General features: G+C 38.9%; 1 protein-coding gene across 1 annotated transcript in view; it reads left to right on the forward strand.

Annotated features, from left to right (window-relative positions):
* Positions 1–26,162, forward strand: part of lrguk (leucine-rich repeats and guanylate kinase domain containing) — a 122,825-nt gene that overhangs the window by 87,115 nt on the left and 9,548 nt on the right. The window contains exons 13-18 of the mRNA XM_073066791.1: positions 5,714–5,827; positions 8,301–8,502; positions 12,153–12,272; positions 15,786–15,937; positions 19,296–19,384; positions 25,822–25,938. Of these exons, the coding sequence (XP_072922892.1) occupies positions 5,714–5,827; positions 8,301–8,502; positions 12,153–12,272; positions 15,786–15,937; positions 19,296–19,384; positions 25,822–25,938 (794 nt within the window). The remainder of the gene's footprint in view (positions 1–5,713; positions 5,828–8,300; positions 8,503–12,152; positions 12,273–15,785; positions 15,938–19,295; positions 19,385–25,821; positions 25,939–26,162) is intronic.

Below are 26,162 nucleotides of genomic sequence, written 5' to 3' on the forward strand. Positions count from 1 at the left end.
GACTGGACATTTGCCAACAAGATGCTAGGTAGAGGAAGTCTCATTCCTCTGTGTATCAGCCTGGCTTGGTGTCTCCTCCTCCTGCCTATCTTCTGTCCATGGTGATGAACCTTCATCTTCTTAAAGATGGTGTACCTGCTTGCTTAAGGGCTATGTCTGCCAAGTCCTTCAGAAAATCATGAAATCCTGTAGTTCATTCAGTCAGTTTAAAAGTACATTGCTTAAAGGGAAATTACATGCTGCAGAATACAGTGAAAGTAATTCAAAAAAAGTACATATATTTAGAAGTATTGTATGTAGCTCACAGAACATCACTGTAGTTTACTGGCACCATCTTGTCACAGATTCAAATGTCACCAAACACTAACAAATTTCTAAAGATTACCATGGAGAGCAGTCTGACCAGTTGCATCACCATCGGTATGGAGATGTCGGTGTGCAAAGGATTGAAAGGAGCTGCAGAAGGTTATAATCTCAGCCAGCTCCGTTGTGGGCACTAGCCTCCTCTTCATTGAGGACACTTCAAATGGCAGTGCCTCAAAAAGGCAGAATCCTTCATCAAGGACCCTCACTACCCAGTATGTGCTCTCTTCTCATTATTGCCTGGAGGTACAGGGGCCTGAAGAGAACACTCAATGTTTTAAGAACATCTTCTTCCTTTCCACCATCAGATTTCTAAACAATCCATGAATACTACCTCAGTATTTTGCTGTCTTTCTGTACTACTTGCTTATTGTTTTAATATACCTTATTGTAACTTCTAGGAATTCTTTTATGCATTGCACTGTATTGTTGCTACAAAACATCAAATTTCATGACATATGTTAGTGCTGATTCTGATTTTGAACTATGTTTGAGAGGCCTGTTGTGAGCATTTCATCTGGGCTACTCTAAACTGAAGAAGAATCTGTGTTGACTTGCTCTTTGTCACCCTAGAGCTATCTCCTTTATACTTGCCTGGTATGAAGAGGCTTGATATTACAGAATAGTGAAATAGGAAAATTGTATGTTGCCTGCCGTTATTTTCTTGATTATAGTGACTTTTGAGAAAAATTCTGAAACAAATCCAAAATTTTAATTTCTAAATCTGATGAAGGACAAACCAGTTAACTAGAGGGTAAATCACTATGACAACTGGAACGTAGCACTTATTTCACTGCAGTGAAGGAACAGTTACTGATGAGGCCCAAGTGTTCTATACAATGCATTCCATCCGTCACGCTGTGTGGTTCTCTTTATTATTCTTCTTGTTCACTTTAATCACCAGCATTTTCCAATTTTCTCCTCTCCTAAAGAAGATGACTCATTAGTTTACTGCAGATGACACAGGAGTTTGTAGCCTTCCAGAAGTTCATTGGCATGGCCAGCTCTCCTGCTGATTCCACATAGTGACTGCCAGCAGTTTATTGACCTTGGGAAGGAGTGCTGTAGAATCTAATCCAACTGTGTCTAGCTACATATGCTTTCCAAAAAACAGTATGGAGTTTGGTTTCATAGAACAATAATAAAGACATGATTTTTTTCCTATGTTAAAGGTGGACTTGGCACCCTTATTGCCATTAAACAGCCCATTGAATGTGGATTAAATTCTATGAGCTAGTTTACTAAATGATACAGAATAGGTTTTTAGGACTTCATTGCAAAGGCTCTTAAGAATAAATGAAATGGAAATGGATATAGGCTATATTGTTCCAGTGTTCAGTGATATAGTAGCTGTTTCACTCTCAGCAATTGGAATTGGTTTATTAATGTCACATTTACCAAAGTAGAGTAGAAAATCTTGTTTTGCATATTGTTCATTCAGATTAATTCATTACACAGCACATTGAGATAGTACAAGGTTAAACAATAACAGAATGCAAGATATAGCATAACAACTACAGCGAAAGTACAGTGCAAGTGCACAATGGAGTACAAGATTGTGAGGACAAGAGTCCATCTTATCATACCAGGGAACCATTCAATAGTCATATAACAGTGGTGTGGAAGAGAGAATGTCCAGAATGGTCTTTGGTTATGCTGGCTACTTTACTGAGGCAGCAAGAAGAGTCCACGGAGCAGAGGCTGGTTTTTGTGATGTGCTGGCAATCACAGGCAGAGCAGCTCCCATACCAAGTCATGTTGCATCCATATAGGATACTTTCTATGGTATATTGATAAAAATTGGTAAGCATTGATGGGGACATGCTAAATCTCTTCAGTTTCCTGAGAAAGTTAGAGGCATTAGTAAGCTTTCTGGGCTATGGCGCCTACATGGGTGGACCAGGACAGGCTATTGATGATGTTCATTTATAGGAATTTGAAGTTCTCAGCCCTCTCAACATCAGAACTGTTAATGTAAGCTGGAACATGTGCACTGCCCCTTCCTGAAGTCAATGACCAGATGTTTTGCTGACATTGAAGAAAAAGTTGTTGTCATGACACCACATTACCAAGCTCTCTATCTCTCTCCTGTAATCTGGTTCATTGTTATTTGTTATGTGGCCCACTATCATCTGCAAACTTGTGGATGGAGTTAGACCAAAGTCTGTCCTACTTGATCCTCATATCTCTCAGTATCATTAGTGTGCAAAAAATCTACCAGTCTTGATCTTGAACTTACTCAGTTGAGTGTCCACAATTGTGTGGGGTGGAAGATTCCAATTATAGTTTAGATTACATCTATTTCTGGCAGTGTGCTGAATTAGTTCCCCCTTGAAAAAAGTTGTAAAATTGGTCGAAATCAAGTTGGAAACAGGATCTGTGTTCTAAGCCCAAATAAAAGCTTTAAGTTCTACTTAGAGTAATCATTGATGGGACTGTACTCAATTCAACAGAGCTGCTGGCATTTAGTATGGCAGCAATCAGAGGTGGGCATAGTCTTTAAAATGCCACTCTCTATTGCAACTAGAGTAGAGTTAATTATATGTGCATAACAATACAAATTATAGCTGCCATGTGGATAAGACCAGTATATGGGAGCAGAACAGAGCTCCTAAGATTTTCTGAAAGGGAGAATGAAGTACTGAAAAACAGCACGTGCCAAGAAGAAAGTCTTGCTGGAGTGGTGGGGGTGGGGGGGGGGGGGGGGGGGAGGTGGAGGTGGAGGTGAAGTAAGCAAGCCATCCATTTTCTAACTGCCAGGTCCTGTAAGTAGATGGCTCATACAGTTTCCTCCTGGGATGAAATGCATTGATAAAGGTGGTGTCCCATAGAAAATTTCATGACCAATACTCACAGAGGTGACTCACTCACTCATACACAAATCCCAACATCCTATTTCTCACCCCAGCCTTCATCCTCCACACAGGTTAAATCTATATTGTATGGTATTGAAAAATTTTTCAATATCCACTCCCTCTATTTAGGCTGAAACAGTAAAGTATAAAGAATGGTCACCTGCATGGAAGGTGACCTCATGGAGGAGACAATCCTCCTCCTCATAAGCAAACAGGCCACAAGGGTATGAGCTGCCTTGCAGACAGAGGTAATCAAAACCTTCCAGGTATTTTCATTATCAATGTTTCATTGTGATTGCTATATCTCTTCTGAATTACAGAAAACATGTGCATAACCACAAAGAAGTTTTGAATGCAGCCTTTAAGTGTAGCTGTCTTCAATTTTACATTTTCATGGTAAAGAGGCCCACTGTTTTCCCTCTAAATATTCTCAGGATAACAGGCAGGGGGAATGTGGGGAGAATACATTACTCAGTTTGAATTGTTACAAGTTGAGCAAAATTTGGTTCTACTACTGAATCTTCATTAGTTCTTCTAATTAGAGTATCTTGAAATAGTCATTTGGTGAATTGGCCTGAAATGAACTTCACTTTACGTTTTAGGATGGCTTTCTCATTGCTTAATGAGTGCGTACTTAATTGTATTGAAATGTTAATCCATTAATGTATGTTAATCTGATCAATAAATTGTGAAGTGCATTACTTCCAATTGCATTCGCTTCAGAGGTGACTTGATAATAGCATCCTCAAAAAGGTTCAAGGTTTTGGCCAGTGTTTGTACCAACAGAATGGATCTCCTCTGAGGACAGTTCTTCTCTAAAGTCATAGTACTTTAAGCAAGGCACCACTGTTCAGGAAGTACATAATTATTTGTCACAACATCTAAAGTAATTGGATCATGGATCATTCATTGATGGGCAACATTCAGGGTAGGTGCACCTGCTCCACAACTCTCTTAAGTGACTTCAGAGGAGATGTAATGTCAAGGCAGAATTTGCTGAAATGCAGCATTAGGTGTCCTAGTAAAAGTGAAGTCAGTGCTTGGAGTCATGCCTTGCATAAAGGAAGATGATTGTGGGTATCAGTGGTCAAACATTCCCGCCCAAGGATATTCTCTTAGGCTTCCTTAGTGATCAATGGAAAGCACTTGAAACTCAGCAGATCAAGCAGCTTCTGTAGAAATAGAAAACAACACCCCACAAAATGCTGGAGGAAGCCTGCAGGTAAGGCAATGTCTATGGAGAAGAGTAAACAGTCAACATTTTGAGCTGAGACCCTTCTTTGGACTGAGAATGAAGGGGTAAGCTGCCTGAATAAAAAGGTTGGGGGTTCTCTACTCTTCCTGAGTGGCCTGCCATACCTATCCTAAAACTTCCAGCAGTCTCACCAGTTGGGCACATACTGAATGAATAGCCCAGAAGAAAAACATTGTAAAAGGCTATTTATGTCATGTGCGATACATTTTGTGGACTTTGGAAGGTACATGAGCAATTTGCAGTCAGTTATGAGGCTGCCCAGTCATGTCCCAGAAACAACAGAACATCTCCTTAATGAAAAAAAGCAAGAAAATATCACACGTTTCTAGTTTAACTGAGACTTCTCGTGTGGAGCTTTGAGCTCCAATTTATGCCAGTTGGGGTAGAAATGTGTGTTGTGTGACCAGCAACACAATCAGGTGCATGTCTGATTTCATGGAAAGGTCAGGCACATTAACTGTCCTGAAGCACCTGGCCCAGTCTAACCCAGAGTGATCTACTCTTGCAAAGCTTATTTTGAGGCACATAATGTTTAATGTTGTGCTATGTTAGGCTCTGTCCTAGGATGTATATTCATCTGTTACCTTAGACGATGACTACTCGTTTCCCTAGATGCTGCCTGGCCTGTTGAGTTCCTCCAGCATTTCGTGTATGTTGCTTAGATGATTGCATTGCTTTTATTCTCTGGTATCCTATTGAAAACACCTAGGACCATTTTGTTAAAATGAGTTATTATATAGTTCCTTGATGCAATTACAAAAAATACAATTTGTTGCTATCTAATACTGTATATTCATCTTTTTGTATAGCTGAATTTAACATGTTAACTATAAAGGATTATTTCTTCCACCTTGTACAAAGTTAAAATCACAACAATTTTTAATGGGTTGTTTTTGATTTAATAATTAAATTCTATTTTTTATCTGAGGTGCTATTGTGTCAGTTTACCAAATTCCAAATCTAGTCCTTGATTTGACTACTCTTAAAGCCAGCGTTCACTCAGGTTTCCAGAGGTATTCTAAACTCCCAAATGGTGAGAGCCAGGAGAAAGTTCTTTTAAAAGACCTTCACATGATCTTTTAATCAAGAACATATGATAGATGAATGAACAAATACATTGCTCTTTTGCTCAAGTTTGCTTTTAAATAAAAAACATGGAAGTTGCTTTTAATTATCATTTTTGTGCCATCTTAACAGTGAAGTGTTTGACTACTTTTTCTTTTTGATTGTTTTCATACAGGGGAAATTTATCGAGACAATGAAGTTTGACGGATGTTATTTTGGCCTTAGCAGAGATGCATTAGAAAATGTAGCCAGTAAGGGTCTGGCTTGCTGCACTCATATGGAACTAGAAGTAGGTTTGAAGATATTGTGCATTGTGAATGACACACATTGTTCTAATAGCAATAGTTTGTGAAATCATATAAACTAATTATTTCAACAGGAATATAATTTTACTACGTGTTCTACGTGCAATGTTTTATCATTAGAAATAGTTTTGGTGTCATCCTCGCAAATGAGAAACAAAATAGTCGACATTTCCACTTTTGCCCCAGCAGTGATTTGATGAAATTTATTATATATGAATTACCTTTAGAAATGACACTTTCATAAATTAGGCAGCACCTCCAATAAATTTATGTAATATTGGTAAGTGTTTTATAGCTGTATAATATTCACAGTACAGGAACTATTACAACTAGAAATTTCCCCAAATAGTGCCTTGACAGACCTGATTCCTGAACTGGTCTGATGCTAAACTTTCACACTGCAATACCAGAAAATTGCAAAAGAACTAAATATTTTCAAAATATTTTTTTAAACCCTATTTATTTAGATACAAGGGATTATGCAGATACTTGAAATTTTGAGCAATGCACCCAAAATGCTGGAGGTTCTCAGCAGGTCAGGGCTTGATGGAGCGTCTCGGCTCAAAATGTCAACTGTTTTTCCATCTATAAATGCTGCCTGACCTGCTGAGTTCATCCAATATTCTGCATATGTTACTAATTATTTTAATACTTACAATTGGAGATATCCCAATAGTCAGACTATTGTCAGGTTTGAAGGAGGTGTATCTGAAGCTAATAGATGCAGTGATTGCTTCCTTCCAGAATTCCACAGGTTCTGGAATGGATCCCACACACTGAAAGGTAGAAAATTTAAGAGTAAGAGAAATGGGGATCTGTGAACAAATTAGCCTGGCATCAATAGCAGAGAAAATGCCTAAATCTATGATCAAAGAGTTGGTTAACATAAATCTTTGAAAATAATGATAGGATTGGGCAGTGATGGGATATATTTATGAGAAATGATTAAATTTAGGGAAGTTATTAGTAACAAAATAGAAATGGGCAAAGCAGTTAATGTGGTGTATTTGAATTTTAAGAAGGCTTCATTATGTGCCACACAAGAGATGGTATAAGGAATAATATTCTGCCTTGAAGTCAGAAACATTTGAAAGAACTTAACATTGCAATATGGGGAAAATTTTGAGATCATCCACTTTCTTGCAGAGTATTTTAAATGGTGAGAGATTGAAAGGTATTGGTGTTGAGAGACATTGCTGACTGTCCTTGTACACAAGTCGTAGGTTCAGTAAGCAATATGAAGGCACGTGATTTAAAGGACTTTATTGTTATAGGAGTGAAGTAGAAGAGTAGAGACATCTTACTGGACCTATATAGTGTCCTAGTGAGAAGATGTCTATATGTCTGGTATCCCTGCCTAAGGAAGTAAAAATGTAAAATAAAGGGGGTGTGCAGTGTAAGCTTACTAAATTGATTCAGGCAATTGAGCTTTTATTATTGAGGGGAGATCAGTGTGATTTATTTGTAACATATAAAATTCTTATGGGTTTAAGAGTTGATCCAGAGATAATGCTTCAACAAGCTGCGAGTTGAGGACAAACTATGAGAGAATAATAATAATAACTTTATTGATCCCAAGTGGGAAATTCTTTCATTACAACAGCAACATTTAAAAACACACTTACCAGTGTGCAGACTTAACTAATAACAAAGTACAGAATAAGAATATACGCAATAATAATTTACCAATGTGTTATAAGGAAAATAAGCTGGGGGAGTGGAATTGATGGGAATGTTTTGAGTGCTGGTAAAGACTTGACAAACTCCTTCAATGTGGCAAAAAAAAAAGAAAAAGTACCAACTAAATATGGACAGGAGCACAAATCCAGCATGATCCTGCAGAGTTTCCTTGCCAACATAACAAAGAATTGACCTGAACTGAAGCTGATAATTTGCAAATTCTGACACAATTTTATAAGTATGTGGTACTGGGTCATTGAAATAATAGTTCTTGTTTCTCTATAAGATTCTCCTGGCTTTTGTGCATTGTGACAATTATATTATTTTTACTTCATTGTTTTGTTGTGTTCTTAAAGAGAGGTGAAACATTCAGAATCAGAATTAGGTTTAATATCACTGGTATATGTTGAGAAATTTGTTAACTTAAAGGGCAGCAGTACAATCCAATACATGATAACATTGAAAAATAAATAAGTAAATCAATTGCAATATATATATATATAAATAGTTAAATGTTAAAAAGTCCAAATACAGAAATAATAAAGGTGTGGTATTGTTCATGGGTTCAATGTCCATTTAGGAATCAGGTGTGTAGATTCTACTCGATCTTTGTTCTTATTTTAATGTTTTGTCATACTTTGCTGTGCTATATTTCAAAGATTGCCTCTTCACTTATTTAATAGAAAGAGATCTGGTCCACTAGAAAACTGGATGCTGCTATGAATAGGAAGAAAGTACAATTTAAAAATACTTATGTTTAATTCCATCACTGAACAGGGGGTGCGTAGCTTGAAGAAGACATACTTAGAGCCTCGATACATTCTACTGATCCCACAGGATAAGAAAGACCATGAGAAAAGACTGCGGATAAAAGGGCCGTACACAGAATCACAAATTAATAATGTGCTATCCAGAGTTGATGATTGTATCAACATGAACCAAACATTTCCAGGATACTTTGATGTTGTTGTTAACTCTGGTAAGGACATAGATCTTTGTTACCTTACTATTGGAGAGAGACATTACCAAAGAGTAAAGCCCAAATTATCTCTGCTTGGCTCTTTATTTGTTGGACTTGTCTCAATGCCATTGCTTCAACACTTATCAACCAGTGCTATAGAAATTAATTTCTTTCCTTTCTTTTTTTCAACCAATGCTCTAATAATTTCTTTTAAAAAGATGTCACTGGTTTTATACTTTTAAAAAATCTCAATATTAATTCCTTCTATATTTCTCCAACAAAGTATTTTCCCACTGAGAGCAAGAATAAAGTGTTTTACACGTTCCATTCCATTAATGATCGATACCTTCCATTGGAAGAAAATATAGTTACCCTTCCCTCAAAACTGTATCAGAGGGATGCAAGTACAAAACTAGAAAATGTCAACAACACCAAAGTTTAGATTTTGGTAAGTTCACTTTCCCTCTCCTGACAGTCACCCTGGCTCCTGCCTCTTGCAAGTTAGAGTGACTACCTCCTTGTAGATCCTCTATATCACCTCCTTATTCTCCCATATGAGCTGAAGGTCATCAAGATGCAGCTCCAGTTCCTTAACATAGTCACTAAGTAGCTGCAGCTCAATGCACTTTGTGCAGATATAGTTATCAGGCAGACTGGAGGTCTCCCAAGTTTCCCACAAGGAACATACTACTACCTCCGGGTCCATTCTCAGCAGACTAGCTATGCAGTACCAGATTTTAAAAATTGCTAGAAACTTTCTTACTTAGAACCTCGGCCTGTACTTGCCCAAGGCTGTTCTCACCTGACCCCACTGAGCCAAAGTCAGACCACTCTTATATTGCCCCACTCCAACATGGCTGCGTCGTTTACACCTCCTTTCTTTTTATTGGCCCCATGCTGATTACAGCCAGCTGAAAGAAAACTGAAAACTGTTGAGCTTTTTTAAAGCTTGTGCTGCGTCACAAACAACCTCTTGCATTGGTTTCAGCTCAATGAACAAAAGGGCTGAGTGAGGTTTTGAGGGGTGTGGGTGCAATGCAGGAAATTGGGACGAGGTGGTTCGACAATGTGGACTGGTTGGGCCAAAGTGCCTGTATCTGTGCCTTATTGCTTAATAACTTAATTATAACATTCTCTAATTCTTTGAAATTATACTTGCATAAGTACTTAGTCACCTCCAATACAATGACTAAATTCATCATTTTTTGTAAAATAGGATCAGGTTCCTACCTTTAGCCTTACGCCTCTCTTCACAGCTTACTACTATCAAAACTGAATATCTCAAAGAATCACATACTTTCTTATTGCCCATTACACTGCTGGCATTTAGGGCAGCAATGAAGGTCCTCTACTTCTGGCGGTGTTCAGGACTTCCTTCATCGTGTCAGTAGCTTGGTTTTCATGCTGTGGGTCATGCGAATCCTGTTTGGGGACTCAAGAATACCGCTGCATACAAATGTAAAAGTATTCTTCATTGCTGTTTTCATAGCAATTTTTTTGACCAGTCAGGGTGGTTAGCCCTGAGCTAAACCTCTGAACCTGGAGGACCAGTGGACGACTCTTAGTCTGTTCTCTACCCTTTGATCTGTTTGGCATGGCTGACCCTACCAAGAGCCAAAGCACAAAAGCCTGATTCCATCCAACATAGCTCTCTGGGTCATTGAAGCATGCAAGCCTCCAAACCACAAGGTTGGGGTCCTCTTAGAGGAAAAGGGTCACATGGTAAATGTTTGTTCTTATAAGACAGAAAATCTATTTCAAAAAGTGAGGTATGTAAATTGATTTATTAGTGTCACATATTCAAGGATCAGTGAAAAACTTTGTCTTGCATGACATTCATACTGATCTTTTGATCACAACAGTACACTGAGGTAGTACAAGGGAAAAACAGTAACAGAACACAATGACAAATTACTGTCACAGAGAAATTACAGTGCAGACGGACAATGAAGTGCAAGGCCGCAATGAGTAGATTATGAGGTCAAGAGTCCACCTCACCCTAAAGGGAGACTGTTCAGTAATCTTATAACAACAGGAGCTATCCTTGAGCCCAGTGGAACAAGCTTTCACATTTTTGTATCTTCTGCCTCATTTGGGGGCAGGTCAATGGTTATGGGGAGAAGGCAGGAGAATGGGTTTGAGAAATGGAATAAATCAGCCATTATCAAATGGAGGAGACAACTCAATGGGCTGAATAGCTAATTTTGTCCCATCTCTTATGGTCTTATTGGTGTGTAGGGGAGAGGAGAGAAAGTGTGAGGATGGTGTCTTTGCTTACATTGGCTGCTTTACCAAGGCAGCAAGAAGTGGAAGGGAGGTTGTCTTTTTTTCTTCTGATTTGTTGAGCTGTGTCCACAACTCTAGTTTCTTGCTGTCTCTGGCATAGCAGTTGGTATACCAATCTGTGATGCATCCATACTGATGCTTTTTAAATTGCTAATTAAAATTGGTGAGGGTCAAAAGGGACACTCCAAATGTACTTTGTATTTAGCCTTCTAAGGAAGTTCAAAGTATATTTAGACAATAGACAATAGACAATAGGTGCAGAAGTAGTCCTGATGAAGGGTCTCGGCCGGAAACGTCAACAGTGCTTCTTCCTATAGATGCTGCCTGGCCTGCTGCGTTCCACCAGCATTTTGTGTGGGTTGCTTGAATTTCCAGCATCTGCAGATTTCCTCGTATGTGCATGAAGGTAGTAAACAGCTCTTTCGTTTTTCTGACATTGAGGGAAAGTTTGCTTCATATCATGTTACTTTTACTCTCTCTCCTTCCTGTACTCTTCTTGTTATTTGAGTTTCAGCCCACTACAGTGGTGCCACCTGCAAACTAGTTGATAGAGTCAAAGCAGAAAGGGGCAACGCTGTTGTGAGTGCATTCAGAGGGAAGTAGGGGGCTGAGGATGCAACCTTATGAGACATTGGTGTTGAGGATAAATGTGTTGCTGCCTCTCCTTTTTGATTGTGGTTGGTTGGTCGGTCATGAGGTCAAGTATTGAGTTGCAAAGGGAGTTGTTGAATCTGAGGTGCAAGAGTTGAAGATGAGTTTGTTTCAAATTATGGTATTGAAGACTGAGCTATAGTTAAACAGTAGCCTGATGTAGTCTCTTCAATCTTTAGAGGCTCGAGGTATGATTTATTTATTTACTTAGAGATACAGCACAGAATAGGCCCTTCCAGCCCTTCAAGACACACATCAGCAACCCCCAACCCCCCAATTTAACCCTAGCCTAATCACAGGACAACTTATAATGACCAATTAACCTTACTAACTGGTACGTCTTTAGACTGAGGGAGGAAACCCTTAGAGAGGATGCTGGGATTGAACTTTGAACTCTGACACCCCCATGCCGTAATAGCATTGTGCTAACTTCTATGCTACCATGGTGTCCAGGGCCAAGAAGAGATGAAGTCTGCCGTGGATCTGTTTAGATAGTAGTTGTGGTGGGTCGAGATTGCCTGAGAGACTGGAATTGATGGATGCCTCGACCAGTCTCTTGAAGCACTTCATGATGATAGATGTCAAGCCACTGGGCACCTGTCAGAAATGTGACTTGTGAAACATGCAAATGTTATTAAATATTTAATTTTAGGTATGGAGATGATGACACAGTCCTCAAAGAATTTAAGTAATGTTTATCTACCGTTATTTTGTGTTATCTTTATGCATAGATGAACTTACAGATACATACACGCAGCTAAGCCAACTGATAAAGGAGTACTTGAGCCTCAATGATCCAACATGCGTCAACAGTACCAGAGCCATGGAAGTAGAGAAGCAGCAGATGTCTGGTGAGTTTGAGTCAGGTTTCAGAATGTGGATAAATAACTAAGTTTTTAGTGATGAATTAATGACTCTGTTCTTCGGCAATAACAGTTTTGAATCCCAGCAGTACTGACCAGTCATGTAATGTTTGGTTTGAAGATTATTCTTGTGAGGCATCAGTCATTGTGTAACACCGAATGTTATTCAGTAAGGCAATTTAGGCTGCATGCTATCCTTGAGGCAAAGTTTTTATGGTTGTGTGGTCTGTATAGGACTTTCTGTCAAAAAGCTTGAGTTAGCATTTTTCTACTATGATTAATATATCACCACAAGGAAAGGAACACTTTGTAGATTTTTTCCCAATCATCAAAAGTAGTTAAATAAAACTAAAATATCAATCCTTCCTAGCCTCCTCCTTTCAACCTTCCCATGACAGTGCCTTTGTTCAAACACATAACCATTGTAGCAGAACTATCGTAGCACTTGTCTTTGCTCAGAAATGGGAAATATATGGAAACACATGTAATATAAGGTTTTCTTTTATTTTTGATAGTGTTATGTGCTGTTACCAACTTCTTCAAGAAATAGCTGAGGAATGATTTAGGTAAAACGTCAAGAACATGTCCTATTTCTGATCCGTAAGCTTTAACTGCTGATGTTGTTTATTTTCAGGCTACAGTTATTTTGTTGGATTGCAACTTTGCTCTAACTGGAATGAGGGATATCACTTGCAAATGACACCTCAAAACAATAACTATCATGCTTATTTTTTTCTCTGTTGTGTGTTTCCACAAGCACCAACCTGAATAAGTTTTCTTTCACAAGTCAACCTTCACAGCAACATCCTCTAGGACTTCACTTATGGCTAGAGAGGACCCAAAAGTCTTGGTCAAAGCCCCATCAATTTAATCTCGTCTCCCTCAATAACATGTGATACAAACCAATAAGGCCCTGGGGATGTATTTACCCTAATACTTATGAAGAAACCCAGTACCATCTCTTTCTTCATCTCAAAGTGCCCTAGCATATTAGCATGCTCCACACTGATTTCACTATCCTCCACATCCTTCTCCAACACACAGTACTCAGTTAGGACCTTCCCACATTCCCTGCCTTGGGGTACATGTTCCCTCCTTTATCCGAGTGGTCCTACTGTCTCTCTGGTTATACTCTTGCTTTTGATCGATGTATAGAACACAAAGTACATTTATTATCAAAGTATGTATAAATTATACAACCTGCTTACAGGCAGCCACAAAGCAAGAAACCTGAAGAACCCAATTAAAAAAGAAAGACCAACACTCAATGTCCAGAGAAAGAGAAAAAACACAAATCATACAAATAATGGAAGCAAGCAACAGTATTCTGAATCAAATAGAGTCTAGAGACCCCAGAATCCCTGGAGCAGGCCCAAAGCCTCGGTCTCAGCTCATCATACAGTAAGCAAATTGCCGCTAAACTCGCATACATGAAGTGCGTAACAGCAGGAGTAGTCTCACAGCCTTAGCGCCATGAAGTGTGAAGTGAACATAGTGGAAGAGCTAGCAAAATCAGTCCAGCCCTCGCCTCCATTCCCAACACCCTGCCTTTCTAGTCTACTTGGGCCAACATTTAAATCACCCAAACACTGGGTAGTACTACACACTAGGTCCTGGGCTCCGGTGCAGCAATATGCTCTGAGCCTAGACCTCACCACCCAGACCAAAGTCGTTTTGACCTTGTACCCAGTTTGTGGATGGGCACTGAAACTCCTCCACCTCGACTCCTCCCTAAATTGCTTGATCCAACTTCATCTAACAGCGACACCATCTCCGTCTCTGAAAACATTTCAAACACGTTATGCTTCAACTTTACAATGCACCAGCATGGCTCATCCCTCGAGTCAGCTTCACCTCCACTTGCCTCTTCATTGTTTGTGGTGATAGTTTACCACAATTTACTTTAGAAAAAGTGTTATTAATGATGTTTTTAGTCGTATTTCTTGTTTTTTGAACTACCAGTAAGCTGTCGCACAACTTCAATATAGTTTTCTTAAACAGGAATTGGGATTCTCATTAATCCTACTTACCAATACTACTTTCATAGTCCCTCCTAGCTTTCCCAATTCCGTTAAGTTCCTTTCTAGCTTCTTTATAATTGCCTGTTTGATTTTAGCTTCTTGAATCTTACGTTTCCTTTTACACTCTCGACTAAATTCATCACCTCTCTCTCTTCATCCAAGATTTCCTTACTTCCCATCCTTGCCCTCTCTTCTTACTGGAACATACTTGTTTTGAACTTTGTGCAGTTGATTTTTAAACACCCTCCACATGATAGGTATGGACTTAACCAAAACAACAGTTCCCAATTAATTCTCACTAGTTCCTGCTTAATGTACTTGTAATTTGCTCTGTCAGTACTGCCTTGCAAGGTCCATACTTATTCTTAGCTGTCTTAAAATTTAAGGACTGTACCTTAACTGTTCTATCACTGAAAGATCAGTTATCTGGCCAGGATCATTTCCCAATAGCAGGTCCATTATGACTCCTCATACTGTAGTTGGACTACCTCCATACTTATTTTAGAAAGCCTCTTGGACACGTCTAACAAGTTCTTCTCTACCTAAAGTTCTTTGCACTAAAGAGGTCCCAATCCAAACTGTGACGTCACCCACAGTAACCCTGTTGTTTCTGCATCTTTCCCCGCATATCTGTTCCTCAATGTCCAGGTGGCTATTGGGCAGACTGTTCTATAATCTCATAAGAAAGACTGCCCCTTTCTTATTTTTGAGTTTTGCTCACATAAATGCAGTAGATGAACTCTCAATTAAGTCCCCTCTCAGTGCAGAGTGCAACTATGACATCGTCTATGCTTAATAGTGAAACTCCACACTACATGGTCCCAAGCCCAGCTGCCACCCCATATAAACCTAGCGCTACAGGAACACCCAACAGAAGCAACAAGCAGCTTATCCCTGGAAGAGGAAGGATCTTTGGCTGGTAGATGTATAGGTGGGCTACACCTGGGCTTGAAAGACTGACCCAGGACAGAGGACTCTTCTTATGCACCAGTAGGGATGATGGGCTGAAGAAGAAGACCTGGAACATTAAGCATCTGATCCTGTTGCACTCTTAACCAAGTATTTATGATGGTTACAACATCATAATTCTGATCGAGGTCTGATCAGTGCTCCAAATTCATCACCTTCATTCATAATACTCCTAGCATTAAAGTAAACACTCTTCAACCCGTCTGTCCTGGGATGTTCATGGGCTATTAGGAGCTGCACTGCCTTTGGACTAGTGAGTGGTCATGTATAACCCAAAATAAAATAAGGTTGCACACTACAATCTCAAAATGTCACTTGTAAGTAGGTTTAGTTTCACTGTCACCTTTATTGAATGTATTCCAGGTGTTCCAGATGAGTCCATTTAGTTTGAACTCATCTCCAGATTATAATGACATGATTATGCTAGTGTTATGTCCCTATTTCCTATTGTTGCAAGATTTAGTGCAGTATCATTTGAGCTAAAAAAAAAAATACATTTGCTGTTGTGCAGGTTTGTCAAACAGCATACTATCTAATGGAAGTAAACTAAATTGGAGTTCAATTTCATGGACCATTGGATTTCCTACTGAATCAGTGGACTCTTCCATCAGAAATTATTCTTCCAGAATACAGGCTAGACTTTCAGTAGAAAGATCAACTTTGGTAAGAAGCAAAAAGGTTTTTTTTACACTAAAGTAATTATTGTCTATTCATTTTCCAAGCTAACTTAATTTAGTAGTTATAATATGAACTGATTTAAGTGAGGGAATGGAATTGACATGATTGTTCTGAGATCTGGTTGGCATGGTCTCAATGGTTGGGAGTGTCACCTAGGTCATAAGGAACTAACTTTTTTTCAAGCTGTCCACTACGTTTTTCAAAAATCTTTGGGTCTAAGAGCCTTATTAAATCACAAAATCATTGGAGAAAATCCAAAAGTATCAGATTTTTGTGCATTTGGATAGGCCGGGGATGCTCACTGTACAAAAGAAATCCTGCTTTGCATTTTGAATTGAATTTTTGAAGAGGTAACTCAGAATATTGATAAAGGCAAGGAGGTAAGTGCTGTCTATGTGGATTTTAGTAAGACATTTTACGATGTCCGACGTAGTAGGCTGGGCCAGAAGGTTGAGGCTCAAGAGATTCCAAGGCACTAGGTAATTGGATCCAAAATTTGGAGTGCCGTGGTAGATTAGCAGTTAGCAAAACACTATTACAGCTTGGGGTGAGGAGGGTTGGAGTTCAATTCCAGCAGACTTTTTTATTGTAATGTACTGCTGCTGCAAAACAACAAATTTCATGACATACGTCAGCGATTGTAAATTTGATTCTGAAGAAGTTTCTACGTTCCTCCCGAGAGCATGTGGGTTTCCTCCGGGTGCTCTACAACAGTCCAAAGATGTACGTTAAGTGTAAATTGTCCTGTGATTAGGCTAGGGTTAAATAGGTGGATTTCTGGGTGATGTGACCCATTGTGCCAGAAGGGCCTTCTTCACACTGTATCTCTAAATAAAATAAAGACCAAATAAGAATGAGTGGTGGGAAAGGGAGAAATAGTGGAATGATGTTTTTCTCGTTGGAAACCTGTGACCAATACTGTACTGCAGGGATTATTGCTGGGACATTTGTTGTTTGCAAAACATATTAAGGACTTGACTGAGAATGTATTAGATATGATTAATAGGTTTATGGATGACACAGAAGTTGGTGGTGTTGTGAATAGTGAAAAGTGTTGTTTAAGGCTGTAGTACGATATTGATCAGATGGAAAATTGAGCAGAGCACTGACAAGCAGAATTAAATCCAGGCAAGTATGAGGTGATTCAGTTTGGTAAGTTAAACGGTAAATAATCTTTCTTCCTACGGTAAGGGTTGTCAGAAGCAAAAAAGACATAGATTTAAGGTGATAGGAAGGAGTTTTAAAGGGTATTTGAGGACAGAGTTCCTTTATACAGAAAGTGATTGATATTTGGTACTCTCTACTAGAGGAGTTGGTAGAGTCAGAATTTTCCTATTACACTTCTTATCAACCAGATCACCTTTTTTTATCTGTCATCTATCTCTATTTATGCTTTTCAATCACTCTTCTCCTAAATCACTTTGTTATAAACTGATTTTTCTGTTTTCTTCTGTGTCTCTATTGCTCTAATGTCTGATCTACCTCTCACTCTGGATTCCTCCTAAATGTCTCTTCCTCTTAATGCATTTCTCCTTCTCTTTCTCATTTCCCTATTGCTTTCTGTTCATCAGTTTCATAAGTTATATCTCTTTTGGACTAGGATAAGAGTTGAAAAACATTTTGATATGCAGTCCATAATTTGTAATGAACATTTATTACCTTGGAATGAAATATGGCAGAAGATAGTGCAATGATAACAACAGACAGCTTGAAGGGAGGCATTGATCGCTCCTGTTTAATAATTTTTGCATTATTTTTCTATGGATTGATCTTTTGACAAGTTAATTTTTGATCTTCATTTTGACACTACTTCATTTAGAAGTTATCCCTAATACTGCTTTTCTTTCTTTGTCAAATTTGTTTAAAATACACTTAAGTCAGACTCTGGACAGCCTGGTACTTTTGATTATTGCTACAAAAAAGGCCATATTATAAGGCTCCACCAGGTGACCCAGGATCTTTTGGAGAAACCTAGCTAGATGGGAACACAAATCTGGACATTTTAATTGAATGATTCCACGAGTTATGCTTAAAGAGTCTGGTTTTGCCCATTAGCTTTGAAAGAAGAACCTGTAAGAGAATGTGCATATTTCCTCAGAAATCAGAATAATTCTTATTGTGAATCAGAAAGTCAGCAACATTCTTAAATCTCCTGTTCACTGAGTCAATCGGCAACATCGCCCAGGTTAGACTCTTTCTCACACAAGGTAGCTCTTTATTGTCGCACTGAGAAATTAAAGTCTTTATGACAAAGAAGCTAAACAAATAAAATTGCAATTATTGTCACTGGATTTTAGGGTCTGCATTAAAGAACCACTGATGTGGATTTCATTCATGTAACCATACAAACTTTCAAAATCAAACCGCACACCTCATGAACTAAAAAAGAATTTTAATTCACCGAGATACAATTAGTGTGTCAATGGCCAGGGCACTTCCACGATTCTCATCATTACAACCATTAAGTGCTTCTGCATTTTTTTTTCAGTGTAAGGACTAGATTCTTGGAGCAAAAGATGAGATCCAGTTATTTGTGACTGTCAATGCCAGTGTGAATGGTAGAAAATAAAATGATGTAATGCAACAATAAGCATCAGATATGCACTTAAATTAAATGTTGTGCTGTCTTGAAGCAAAGATTCAAGTGACATTGGAATACAGGAGCATCAGTAGATTTCTAAACTGTGGGACATGTTCTGAAGGTCAATTAGATCAGATCAGGTCAATTAAATCTCAATAGATTTCTAATGTCATTTCACCATATCTGCTGAAATGCTGCATCCTTCTTACTTTCTCTCTTCTGAAGAGACAGTAAAATCAAATTCATAAGGAGTAAATTAAGCCAGAGGCTGAAGTACCTGAGATAGAAATAGATGAAGAGTGGTGATATCTAAGTTGTTGATCTTAGTGGATTTGACAAAGGTAATATTAATAAATGTCAAGCAGTTGTAGTATGGAAATTAATTTTGTGTGGCTGTTTAACTGATAAATGTCAAATAATAAAGTCTGAATGCCTTTGTCTTGCTGCATGGAAGAAGCACTTCATTGTTTGAGTAGTTGCAAGTAGAATTGAATGCTGTGAAATCATCACATCTGACATTATTACAGAGAACTGATGATGTGGAACTAAATGTCTAAGACAAAGAATTCCTGTAGCAATGTCTTTGACAAATGTCATTGTCCTTCATCATTACCATCCTTCTTTGTGTCAGGTATGACATCTGCAGGAGTAAAATTGTTTCAAATATTGGGTGTTTACATTCACTTTTAGCAATTATTTGAGTTTTTTAAAGTTAAGAATATTCTTAATGTTGTCTTAAGATTGTTTTTCTTTGTTAATTAGGAACAAAATTCAATTCAGCAACGCCAAAGAAAGGCACGGGAGGTTGTGATGGGAAGAACTCAAAATAGAGGCACCTACCTGTTCAAAAGGTGACCAACTCTCCCTTCTGCTGATATGTGGGATTCAGCTCCATGTATAGACCAGAACTGCAACTTTAAATGTCACTGTACTACTCACATGCAGGGAATGAGTCTCAGACCCCAACTACCATGTTTCCCTTATCATTAACTGATTTTTGTCTCATTTCTAAACTCCATCCCTCTCACATTTGGTTTAACATTTATATGTATTACAAACATTACTGAGAACTGAGCTCTAATGATTATACCTTTTGAGCCATTAATAATTATTCCACTTTATGTACTATCATGGGCTTTATCGGACCTCATCAGTAGTCTTGCTAAAATCTCTGTAATCTACCTTGCATGACTGTCCCTAATTAATCCATGTCCATCAAGAAAGAATTCCATATGAATAGCCATAAATGAACTGGACCGTAATTACTTATTTCATACCTTCTTCCATTGCTTTGGTACCTTTCCTATAGTCAGAGCGTATTAGAAACTGTAAACAACACCTACATCATTCCAGCAACCTGTGATATACTTAACCCAGGCCAAACAATTTATGAACTTTCAAAGATGTGATAAACCTCTCAATACATCCCTTTTTATCTTATCCAGTATTTCACATTTGATTGTCCTACTTATGACCTTGGCATTGTATCACATTTCATATGTTTTGTGAACTCCATTGTTAACATTTTTGTACTTATAGAACTCTTTAAATTTCTTTGAGTATAACAAAAGGTAAGTATATCTTCTCTTTGCTTTTCTATTTTCCTTTTAAATTTCATCCTCTAGACACTCTTTATTCTTCCAGGGATTCTTCACTATTAAGCTCTCAGTGTCCATTTTATTGCTTTTGTCCAAAGAGCTCGAGAGTTTAATCTCACCTGGTTTCTTTGTTTAGTCTCTATTACTTGATTCTCCTCCTGAAATGGCCCCTTGGCTCCAAGTTGGATTTACCTTCAAATGGTTGTTGCCAATAAAATTCAGCTAAGTTACTTCTCAGTAATGTACAATTGACTCCACCCATGGTGGAACCGAGTTACCACTTGAGTTCTGTCTCTTTCAGACTCATTTGAAATCTATAGTACTGTATCTGTAACAATGCAAACACACCTTTTGTTTAGTTCTGTGGTTCAACCTATATAGCCTCTTCTGTTAACTCCTTTAAGATATCTCTTTCCACAGTTACATGTTCCCTTAACTAACATTGCCCCACTCAAAAATGCTATCAAACCTCCAGTCCTGAGCTCAGAGTTTCTATAATATTTACAGTGTTATACTTGCATTTTTTGATCCTTGCTATCAATCAGTCTACTTGCTGTACTTGGTGCATTTTGGTATTCATCATAGCCCATTTTCTTACTCTCGTTAATTTTCTGGAGGTCTTCCATTTCCAGTTCTGCTGCTGCTCCTCTGTAAAGTTAATGTAACCCAACTCCCAACAGCCAAAACAAAAACTAGAACACAGAACAGTACAAACCAGGAACAAACCCTTTGACCTGTAATATCTGTACCAAGCATGATGCAAATTAAACTAATTCCGCTGCCTGCACATGACCCATATCCCTAAATTCCCTGTGTACCTATCTAAAAGACTCTTGAATACCATTATCATATCTGCTTCCCCTACCACCTCAGGCAGGATGTTCCAGACACCTATCACTCTGTATATTTAAAAAAACTTGCCTCTCACATTCTCTTTCAGCATTCCCCCTTTCACCTTGAAGCTATGCTCGCTAGTATTCAAAATTTGTAAACATGGGAAATTCTGCAGATTCTGGAAATCCAAAGCAACACACATAAAATGCTGGAGGAACTCAGTATCCATGGAAATGAACAAACAGATGATGTTTCAGGCCAAGACCCTTCTTCAGGATTGGGAAAGAAGGGGGAAGGCACCAGAATAAAAAGGTGGAAAAGAGGAAAGAGGACAGCTATAAGGTGATAGTTAAACCCAGGAGTGTAAGAAAAGTAAAGGGCTGGAGGGAAGGATTCTGATAGGAGAGGAGAGTGGATCATAGGAAAAAGGGGAGGAATCAAAATCAGGTTTATTATCATTGGTATGTGTCACGAAATAACATTGTTGACTTAGCAGCAGCAGTTCAATGCAATACATAATATAGAGGAAAAGTAATAATAATAGTAAATAAATAAGTGAATCAATTACAGTATACCTATATTGTACAAGGCCTTGGTGAGACCGCACCTAGAGTATTGTGTGCAGCTTTGGTCCCCTAATCTGAGGAAAGACATTCTTGCCATAGAGGGAGTACAAAGAAGGTTCACCAGATTGATTCCTGGGATGGCAGGACTTTCATATGAAGAAAGACTGGATCGACTAGGCTTATACTCACTAGAATTTAGAACATTGAGGGGGGATCTTATTGAAACGTATAAAATTCTAAAGGGATTGGACAGGCTAGATGCAGGAAGATTGTTTCCGATGTTGGGGAAGTCCAGAACAAGGGGTCACAGTTTAAGGATAAAGGGGAAGCCTTTTAGGACCGAGATGAGGAAAAACTTCTTCACACAGAGAGTGGTGAATCTGTGGAATTCTCTGCCACAGGAAACAGTTGAGGCCGGTTCATTGGCTATATTTAAGAGGAAGTTAGATATGGCCCTTGTGGCTAAAGGGATCGGGGGTATGGAGAGAAAGCAGGTACAGGGTTCTGAGTTGGATGATCAGCCACGATCATACTGAATGGCGGTGCAGGCTCGAAGGGCCGAAGGGCCTACTCCTGCACCTATTTTCTATGTTTCTATGTATATTGAATAGATTAAAAATTGTACAAAATACAAATAATATGTATATTTAAAAAGTGGGGTAGTGTTCAAGGGATCAATGACCATTTAGGAATCGGATGGCAGAGGGGAAGAAGCTGTTCCTGAATTGCTGAGTGCGTGCCTTCAGGCTTCTGTACCTCCTACCTGATGGTAACAGTGAGAAAAGGGCAGGCCCTGGGTGATGGAGATCCTTCATAATGGACACTGCCTTTCTGAGATACCGCTCCCTAAAGATGTCCTGGGTACTTTGTAGGCTACTAAGATGAAGCTGACTAAATTTACAACCCTCTACAGCTTCTTTCAGTACTGTGCAATAGCACCCCCCCCCCCCATACCAGACAGTGATGCAGCCCGTCAGAATACTCTCCACAGTACATCTATAGAAGTTTTTGAGTGTATTTGTGACATACCAAATCTCTTCAAACTCCAAATAAAGTATAGTCACTGTCTTGCCTTCTTTATAACTGCATCAATATGTTGGGACCAGATTAGGTCCTCAGAGATCTTGACAGCTTGTTGTTGAGCCCACTAGGGGATCGGTTGTTCTGGATTGGGTGTTGTGCAATGATCCAGAGGTGATAAGAGAGCTTAAGGTTTAGGAACCCTTCGGGTACAGTGATCACAATATGATCAAATTCACTTTGAAATTTGAGAGGGGAAAAATAAAATCCAATGTGTCAGTATTTCAGTGGAATAAAGGAAATTACAATGGCATGGGAGTGAATTGGCCGAAGTTGACTGGAAAGGGACATTTACAGGAAGGGCAGCAGAGCAGCAATGGCTGGAGTTTCTGTGAAAAATGAGGGAAGTGCAAGACATATTCCAAATAAGAAGAAATTTTCAAAGGGAAGAAGGACACGACCATGGCTGACAAGTCAGAGCCAAAGTAAAAGCAAAAGAGAGGGTATACAAGGAAGCCAGAGCTAGTGGGAAGATAAAGGATTGGGGAGTTCTCAGAAACTTGCAGAAGGAAACTAAGTAGATCATTCGAAAGGAAAAGATGAATTATGAGAGGTAGCTGGTGACTAATATCAAAGAAGGAACTGAAAGCTTTTTTAAGTATATAAAGGGTAAAAGAGAGTCGAGATGACAAAGGAACTGAATGCATCAGCCTTCACAGTGGAAGACATCTGCAGTATACCAGACATTCAAGAGTGTCAGGGAAGTGAAGGTGGTGCAGTGAAAATTACGACTGAGAAGGTGCTCTGAAAGCTTAATGATCTAAGGGTGGATAAATCTCCTGGACCTGATGGAATGCACCCTTGGTTTCTGAAGGAAGTAGCTGGAGAGATTGCGGAGGCACTAACGATGATCTTTCAAGAATCACTAGATTCTGGCATGGTACCGGATGACTGGAAAATTGCAGATGTTACTCCACTATTTAAGAACGGTAGGAGGCAGCAGGAAGGAAACTATAGACCTGTTAACCTGACATCAGTGGTTGGGAAGTTGTTGGAATTGATTGTTAGGGATGAGATTACAGAGTACCTGGAGGCACATGACAAGATAGGCCAAAGGCAGCGTGGTTTCCTGAAAGGAAAACCCTGCCAGACAAGCCTACTGCAATCCTTTGAGGGAATTACAAACAGTGTAGACAAAGATGTAGTAGATGTAGTGTACTTGGATTTTCAGAAGGCCTTTGACAAGGTGTCACACATGAGGCTGCTGAGCAAGATAAGAGCCCATGGAATTAAAGGGGAGTTACTAGCATGGGTGGAGCATTGGCTGCTCAGCAGAAAGCAGAGAGTGGGAATAAAGGGATCCTATTCTGGCTGGCTGCCGATTACCAGTGGAGTTCCACAGGTGCCAGTGTTGGGACCGTTGCTTTTTATGATGTATGTCAATAATTTGGACTATGGTATTAATGGATTTGTGGCTATATTTGCCAATGATACAAAGATAGATGGAGGAGCGTGTAGTGTTGAGGAAACAAGAGCCTGCGGGGAGACTTAAGATAGTTTAGGGGAATGGGCAAAGAAGTGGCAAATGAAATAATGTTGGAAAGCGTATGGTCATGCACTTTGGTGGAAGAAATAAATGGGCAGACTAATATTTAGAAGAGGAGAGATTCAAAATGCAGAGATGCAAAGGGATTTGGGAGTCCTTGTGCAAGATACCCTAAAGGTTAACCTCCAGGTTGAGTTGGTTGTGAAGAAGGCGAATGCAATGTTGGCATTTATTTCTAGAGGTATAGAATACAAAAGCAAGGATGTTATGTTGAGGCTCTATAAGGCACTTGTGAGACCACACTTGGAGTATTGTGTGCAGTTTTGGGCTCCTTATTTGAGAAAGGATATACTGACATTGGAGAGGGTTCAGAGAAGATTCACAAGAATGATTCCAGGAATAAAAGGGTTACTGTATGAGGAACATCTGACAGCTCTTGGATTGTATTCCCTGGAGTTCAGGAGAATGAGGGAGGATCTCATAGAAATATTCTGAATGTTAAAAGGCCTGAACAGATTAGATATGGCAAAATTTCTTCCTATGGTAGGGGATTCTAGGACAAGAGGGCATGACTTCAGGATTGAAGGACGTCCATTTAGAACTGAGGTGCAGAGAAACTACTTTAGTCAGAGGGTGGTAGATCTGTGGAATTTGTTGCCACAAGCAGCTGTGGAGGCCAAGTCATTGTATGTATTTAAGGCAGAAATAGATAGGTTCTTGATTAACCAGGGCATCAAATGGTATGGGGTGAATGCAGGGGAGTGGAGATAACTGGAAGAATTGGGTCAGCTCATGAATAAATGCTGACTTGATGGGCTGAATGGCCTGCTTCTGCTCCTATATCTTATGATGATATGATAGGAGCCGAGGTGATTGAATCAGTTTTGTCATGGTATTACTGCAGCTATGATGGGTGAGAGGTGAACATTTAAGGTGTTAATAAGGATGCCAGGCAAACAGGATACTTTATCCAGGTTGATGGCAAGCTTTCTTAAACACAATAACAGATGCACCTCTCCATATAAATGGAGACTATCTCATAACTCTCATAATGCTTTGTAGATGGCAGAAAACTTCTGAGGTATTAAGAGGCATGTTAATCACAGCAGAATACCCACCTTTTGACCTGCTCTTGTAGCCACAATATTTAAGTGGCTGGTTGCCTAAGGTTTAAAGCTGCTATTGGTCCTGCTACCTTCAGAGATCAGTGGGACTTCTGTTAACATCTTACCATTCATCATCCTTTATCTTGTTGCTACTCTCAAATACATTGTCTAATACTTCTCAAAGACTGAATTCACCTTGTTACTTTTTGTTTTTGTGCAGACCTAACCAATCCATACATAGCTTTCAGTACTCTACAACATTCTTTCTCTCTGTTAATTCATTGCTAATCTGTTCTTCTGTTTTTGACAATGTCCTTGAAGGGTTAGACTAGACACTTGCTCTTTGATTAGTGCCTTGATTGATGGAGTATCATGTATTCTTCTGCCTTGTATTACATATTACACATTCAAATAAAGGACAAAACAAATAGAAACTAAAATCAGCTTTCTGGAGCTAAAATGATCCATCTGATATTAATTTTGAAGTGAATGAAAGGATGGAGTTAGTTACCTAAGTGAATGGAAAAGTAGGGAAAGGAATGGATTAGAGCACAAATTCTGATCCACTTTTAGCTTGGAAGAAACTTATTTAGTTTTTACTTAATACTTTCTCTACAGGGCTCGAACAAGCAATGATTTGAAGGGTTATGATGTATCAAAACTGTCATTCCACACCTCCATTAGGCCTAATGCAAGTGACATTAGCCAGGATCTGGATCTGTTTTTTTCATCCAGGTATGTTTATTCCTCAATTTTTTAACTTTTTTTAAGGGACATCATGACTCTGTTTTGCTTACCATATTCACGCAGTCAATTCATTCATTGGGCATGCTGTCATTGGTGTTATAATGCTTTATTTTATAATGTAATGTATGTAAAATAGATTATATCTGCTAGAAGATTCAATTTAGCATTTTCTATATGTACCCTACAGCATGACAACTAGGCTGAGGTGCTGT

Source organism: Hemitrygon akajei, chromosome 14 (assembly GCF_048418815.1).
Source record: "Hemitrygon akajei chromosome 14, sHemAka1.3, whole genome shotgun sequence".
Taxonomy (NCBI): Eukaryota; Metazoa; Chordata; class Chondrichthyes; order Myliobatiformes; family Dasyatidae; genus Hemitrygon; species Hemitrygon akajei.